Genomic DNA, 6,549 nt, shown 5'->3' on the forward strand with positions numbered 1-6,549 from the left:
CTTGAAAAGATTTTCCGGGCTGCAGATCTCTTTGGTTCAATGAAACATCACTATCATGAATTATAGAAATGTAGTCTATAGAATGACCACATTCAGGGGACATTCTTAAGATTTTTAAGTATCTTTGTATAAAGCCATTCATTAAAATGTAAAAAGGATAACGTGCAATTACGTAAAGTAACATTTTCCAGACCCTTTCTTGTAAATTCACATCAAAGCTTCCCAGTGGAAGAATTCCACAGGAAAAAAAAAATAGAGGGAAGGGGAAATTGAGGAAGCGATCAAGATGTCGGTAAGCAAAAAAAAAAAAAAAAATCTGCTTGGTGCCAAAAAACACATAACGCCACCATCCGAAATCGCCCGTCGGAAGTGGACAGAAGTGTGGGGTTGCGCAAGAAAAAATATTCCTCGCTGTCGGTCCGTCCCTAACGGTCAGCCGTACGCATAGCCGCGTCTGGGCTGTGACGTCAGCCCGTCCGAGCATATATGGCTGCCCCGCCGAGCGAGTCCGCACAATTCAAACTCGCAGCTGCCGAGCGACGCCGCCGCCGCGGAGGAGTGAGTGAGAGAGAGAGAGTGAGAGAGAGAGAGAGAGAGAGAGAGAGAGAGAGAAGGAGAAAGAGAAACGCTGACAAAGTCCTTGGAGTATGAACAGACTCACATTTGCGGTTTTCCTGTTGGCACTGGGCTTTCTTGTGTGCGAAGGAGGTGAGTAGAGGCACCAGAACATTGTATAACAGTTTGACCCGAAGCTGGGAATCTTACAAGTTCCCCCTTTGTGTGTCTAAAGTTAGAATTTCTGTATCCGTTTAGGGGTTTTGTTTTTGTTTTTGTTTTTTTTGTTTTTTACTATTTTTGCATCTTTTGAGGCTTTCTCTAGCGCCTTTTCGTTCGTACCTGAAGAGGAGCGAACTCCCCAGTAACCACCCAACGTTATCTGTCACAGGTAACCCATGCTGCTCGGAGCCATGCCAGAACAGGGGCGTTTGCACGGCCATGGGAGCGGATAATTACGAGTGCGACTGCACGCGCACGGGATATTATGGACCAAACTGCACAGCACGTAAGTACGACGAGGACGAATCTAAGAACCGAAGCTTGTTTGCTGCGGTGACCGGTTCAATTAATTTAATTGATTTCTCTCTTTGGGCTTTTTGCAGCCGAGTTCCTCACCTGGATCAAAATGTCCCTGAAGCCAACGCCGAACACCATCCACTACCTTCTCACCCACTTCAAGGGCTTCTGGAACATCATCAACAACATCTCATTTCTCCGGGATGCCATCATGAGATATGTGCTGACATGTAAGCCTCTCTAGCTGAAGGCATAATGAGATGGATTGGAAGCTGCTTCATAACACATTAAATAATTTGTAAAGCAAGTTGTAGAGAAGCAGTTGTAGTGTTTATATTAATAATGAAAGGTTGTATTTTTTTTTTTTTTTTTCCTCTGTAGCCCGATCCCACATGATTGATAGTCCTCCAACTTTCAACGTGGATTACGGTTACAAAAACTGGGAAGCCTATTCCAACCTTTCCTATTACACACGCACCCTCCCCCCAGTGCCGGAGGATTGCCCAACCCCGATGGGAGTAGTAGGTGAGTACACTCTCTCTGCCGCTGGAGAACCAGTTTTCTCAGATTCTTGAGAACTGCGCAAGAGTGGCCTGGACCCATTACATCATAGGAAGAGCAAACATTGAAATTATTAAAAAAGAGTGGAACTATGCTGAGTAAACACGGTAAAATATGTCCCAGCGAGTCATAACTGAAGACATGAAACTACCTTTTGGACATTTTAGGTTGAAAATATAAAGTAGACCTAAACAGTTGTAGTTATCCCTAATAGTAAACCCGCACATCTCAGTTAGATTAATGGGTTTTATCCAAATTAGACTGGCTTCATTCTTTATTATAGTGTTGTATGTTTACTTTAATGTTCTTAATTTTGTTTCTCCAGGTAAAAAGGAGCTACCTGATGCTAAGCTTTTGGCCGAGAAGCTCCTGATGAGGAGACAGTTTATCCCGGACCCACAGGGCACCAGCCTGATGTTTGCGTTCTTCGCACAGCATTTCACCCACCAGTTCTTCAAATCTGATATGAAGAAAGGACCTGCTTTTACCGCGGCTAAAGGTCATGGGGTAAGTGGAGCAGATTTCAGACTACATCCGATTTTAGTCGGGGGAAAAAAGGCCTACATTTCTGAACGAATGATTTATGAATGGTTTTGTTCATGCTTTCAGGTGGACCTCAGCCACATTTATGGAGACAGCCTGGAGAGGCAACACAGGCTCAGACTCTTCAAGGACGGCAAGCTTAAATATCAGGTATGAGAGGAGACAGATGTTGCTCAGAGAGCCACGTGCTTCAGACCACACAAGTGTCTAACAGCTGCTTCCTCTGTCGCTTAACTCTGCAGATCCTGGATGGAGAGGTGTACCCCCCAACAGTAAAGGAAGTGGGAGTCGAGATGCACTACCCTCCACATGTCCCCGACGGTCATCGCTTCGCTGTGGGCCACGAGGCATTTGGCCTGGTCCCTGGTCTGATGATGTATGCCACCATTTGGCTGCGGGAACACAACCGGGTGTGCGACGTGTTGAAGGAGGTGCACCCCGACTGGGATGACGAAAGACTCTTCCAGACCACACGGCTCATCCTGATTGGTAAGTTTTAGAGTTTTGTGACAGCTGCACAAAACTTTTTAAAAACATTTGCTGTCCTGTAGCTGGGGAAGTAAAGTCAAAGTCAAAAAAATAATAAGATGATATTAATGCAGTTACCCCTTGAGTCTCGTATAGAGGAAGTTGGACTTTTTAATTTGGTAACCACTTAACAAAACCCTGTTGCACACAGTGGAGTATTTCAGGAACAGGATTTACTGAAAGACTTAAGAATTTATTTTCAACATTACAAATCATCCCCTAATTAATTTAAAGATCTTTCCAGACACGTTTCAATACAAATAAAAATAATCTTAATTAATGTAATAATTTGTGTTTCATGTGGATTTTGCACAAAAAAATTCCCCTTAGAGGTTAAAAAAAATCTTTAAATTACATCTACTGCTTCTTACTCATGAAAAATGCAGAACCTACAAATATGCATGATATATTGTTTCAAACGTTTGACTGCTAGACACAGGATGTCTCCTGCTTCACTGTAAATTTTGATCTCAGTGTATGTGCACGGGAGGTGTGTAAGCACTTGTGTAAGCAGGACCACAACTGGCTCCAAATTTTTAGGTGAGCACAAAGAAACATTAGCCCTCCAGCAAATGTATGTGGAAGCAGCCTTCTAGTTTCAAGCTCTTCACATACTGTTCTTCACTGCTCTTAACCGTGAAGTTCAAATGTCCAAGTGAAGTAACAATGAGCAAAACACGTTTTTGAGGGGGACTTTAAACATCTACAGTATCTGTATAATATAAAATATTGAATCTTTTTGTCCTGTAGGTGAGACCATCAAGATTGTGATCGAGGACTACGTGCAGCACCTGAGCGGCTATTTCTTCAAGCTCAAGTTTGACCCCGAGCTGCTCTTCAACCAGCGTTTCCAGTACCAGAACCGCATCGCCTCCGAATTCAACACCCTGTACCACTGGCACCCGCTGATGCCCGATACTTTCCACATTGAGGAGAAAGATTACAGCTACAAACAGTTTGTCTTCAACACCTCTGTGGTGACTGAGCATGGCATCAGCAACCTGGTGGAGTCATTCACCAAGCAGATTGCTGGACGGGTAAGAATCCTTATTGCTCTTGTAGCAGCATTTAATCTGAGATTGTAACATAGCTGTTGCTTTGAGGCTATATAACTAACTTCTCACTAATTTTTTTTTTTTTTTTTTTTAAGGTTGCTGGTGGCCGTAATGTCCCTGGCCCTATCATGTACGTGGCCATCAAGTCCATAGAGAACAGCAGGCAAATGCGTTACCAGTCTCTGAATGCCTACAGGAAACGATTCAACATGAAGCCCTACAGCTCTTTTGAGGACATGACAGGTGAGACAAAGTCAAGATCACCCACAAATTCTTCAACTTGTAGGTGGAAAGGAAGGAATCAAAGGGTTATTGAAGAGGTCATTATCGTCATCAAGTGGAAGGAGGTGTTGCCTCAGGCCAAATTATTGCTGCATTATAAAAGCACTGGCATGAACTGATTGCAGGAATTAAATTGGAGCTTGAAAAACACTCCCAAACACAAGTCCTTATTTCATAGAAAACCTATTATTAAGGAAATACTTTGGGCTCTGTTTAAGTCCCCACCAGCTTTGGAGGTTAGGAATTTGTTTCCGTGACTCTTAAGATCCAGATGTTCATGTCATCTTCAGATAGTGTAAACACATTGTCATCACAGAGAGCAAGACATAAACACACAAGAGGCCTCCTGCTTCAGAGGTGAAGCTTGTGAGTAAAGAGGATTAAATGGGGATTTAAAAACTGTGATGTGTGGGTAAAAAATTCTAGTATGAGAGATGAGAAAATGAAAGACGCAAAAGCAAGGAGAGGGATGATTTTTGATCTAACCTGCTGGAATTGAATCGGTCAAAAAACAGAACTGATATTTAGATTAGCTCCGTGAGAGTTCCCGTGAGAGAAGCCAGACTGAGTCGCTAAAACTGTTTTCCCATCTGTGTTAGGAGAGAAAGAAATGGCTGCAGTGCTGGAGGAAATGTATGGACATGTCGATGCCGTGGAGCTCTACCCCGGCCTGCTGGTGGAGAAACCAAGGACTAATGCCATCTTTGGGGAGACCATGGTGGAGATGGGGGCCCCTTTCTCCCTCAAGGGCTTAATGGGAAACCCCATCTGCTCCCCGGAGTACTGGAAGCCAAGCACCTTCGGAGGCAGCGCGGGCTTCGACATCATCAACACTGCCTCCCTGCAGAAGCTCGTCTGCGATAACGTGCGCGGCCCCTGTCCCTTGGCGTCCTTTCATGTGCCCAACATTAAAGAGACGGGGTCCATGATCATCAACTCAAGCACGTCTCACTCACGTGGCAGTGACATCAACCCTACAGTCATTTTGAAAGAACGGACTACTGAGCTCTAATTTTTATTATTATTATTATTATTGCATTATTATTATTTCATTAGGTACATTTTTATAAATATGTATTTATTTATTTATTTATTTTTATATTTATTATTAATTCTATTTATAGTATGACATGAGAAAGTGCAAAACAACTGATTTTTTTTTTTTTTTTTATACAGATACATTGTGTATATTTTCGTCTGGTTTTCAAGAACAAAAGCCTGTGGTTGTTTATTTATTGAAAGATTAATGGTATTATTGTAAGAGTAATATAATGACCTCAGTCACTGCAACTTGATACTTGAAGTTTAGTTTACAGTTTCAGCTACTGAGTGGAGTACGTTACACTGCTTTCCTTGGGTTAACTGCTGCTCTCTCGTTTATGTTCATGCAGTTGTATGGGTGTCCCAGTACACCACAGTCAGCTGTTTTACAGACAGCAATACAGTAGTACACTATAGTAGTGATGTTCACAGTTAACTGCATGACTGATCTTGTCTCTCTTGATGTAATTTAAAATGCAGTAATGCATTCACATTTCAGTATTGTTTTTACAGATTTTTTTTTTTTTCTACTTCAGTCTTTGTATTGGCTAGGATCATATGATGTGACACTAATAACTCTGTGTCCAAGCTGCTCTGTTGTTTAGAATTGCATTGTCGTTCTATAGAAGTTGTTTCATTTGATTGTATGGGGCAATTTGTTCATAATTCTGCTATCAGTGCCTGTTTACTTGCAAGATTGACATCAATAAATACTACCAGGAAATGCACATTTCTCAGAAATCCGCTAACATTTTTGTCTTTCTCAGTTTTTAGCTCTGACTGTGCTCTTACATAAACTGTCTTATTGATGTCCCAAGAGTAGACAAACCTTTACTTCCTAAAGAGAGAATGTAATCCAAGTCCTGGATATGTTTAGCGATTCAGACGATATCAATAGTTAAAAACAAAACAACAAAAAAAAAGAATAATTTTAAGTCATATGTTTCTTAATGTCAGACAAATCCAAAATTAATTAAAAAAACAAACATAAAGGCACACAGTTCCAGTACAGTCTGTTTTTCCTCTGACAGTCAATAACACACTGCAGGTAAGAGCTTACAATTTGCTAAATCTGACACATACAACAGATATTTTAATGCATACTGCTATGCAAATCAATTTCACCTCTATGTATGTCCAAATGTATTTTCTATTAATGTATGGTGACAGAGGAGAGCAAGACAATACTTCAAATTTCTGTTACTGTGAATAGCTAAGTGAGTAGAATATGAACTGATCTCCAAGAGGCGTAACATTATTTCAAAATTTTAAGCAGAATAGTGTATTATTTCTGTTTTGTACAATTTTAGAGTGAAAAAATGGAAAGGAGCACCACACAAATGTTTGGGCACCCAAAGACTGGAGCTCTCAGAAAACTTTTACCAAGGTCTCAGACCTTAATTAGCTTGTTAGGACTGTTCACAGTCATCGTTAGGAAAGGTCAAGTGATGACGATTTCAAAGCT

At 41.4% G+C, this 6,549-nt stretch overlaps 1 protein-coding gene across 1 annotated transcript; it reads left to right on the plus strand.

Moving 5' to 3' along the window:
* The first annotated feature begins 531 nt into the window (after window positions 1-531).
* On the plus strand, window positions 532-6,033 carry ptgs2b (prostaglandin-endoperoxide synthase 2b). Its single transcript, XM_040129110.1, has 10 exons — window positions 532-708; window positions 947-1,063; window positions 1,161-1,304; window positions 1,456-1,599; window positions 1,961-2,142; window positions 2,245-2,328; window positions 2,421-2,667; window positions 3,457-3,743; window positions 3,857-4,004; window positions 4,643-6,033. The coding sequence occupies exons 1-10, from the start codon at window positions 648-650 to the stop codon at window positions 5,053-5,055; spliced, it is 1,827 nt and encodes a 608-aa protein (XP_039985044.1). The 5' UTR covers window positions 532-647; the 3' UTR covers window positions 5,056-6,033.
* The last annotated feature ends 516 nt before the right edge of the window (window positions 6,034-6,549 follow it).

Source organism: Xiphias gladius, chromosome 6, assembly GCF_016859285.1.
Source record: "Xiphias gladius isolate SHS-SW01 ecotype Sanya breed wild chromosome 6, ASM1685928v1, whole genome shotgun sequence".
Lineage (NCBI taxonomy): Eukaryota > Metazoa > Chordata > Actinopteri > Istiophoriformes > Xiphiidae > Xiphias > Xiphias gladius.

Coding starts and splice junctions, on each gene's coding strand:
- ptgs2b (XM_040129110.1), top strand. CDS start 648: ATGAACAGACTCACATTTGCGGTTTTCCTGTTGGCACTGGGCTTTCTT. Junction 709..946: donor CTTTCTTGTGTGCGAAGGAG/GTGAGTAGAGGC, acceptor TATCTGTCACAG/GTAACCCATGCTGCTCGGAG. Junction 2,143..2,244: donor CCGCGGCTAAAGGTCATGGG/GTAAGTGGAGCA, acceptor TCATGCTTTCAG/GTGGACCTCAGCCACATTTA.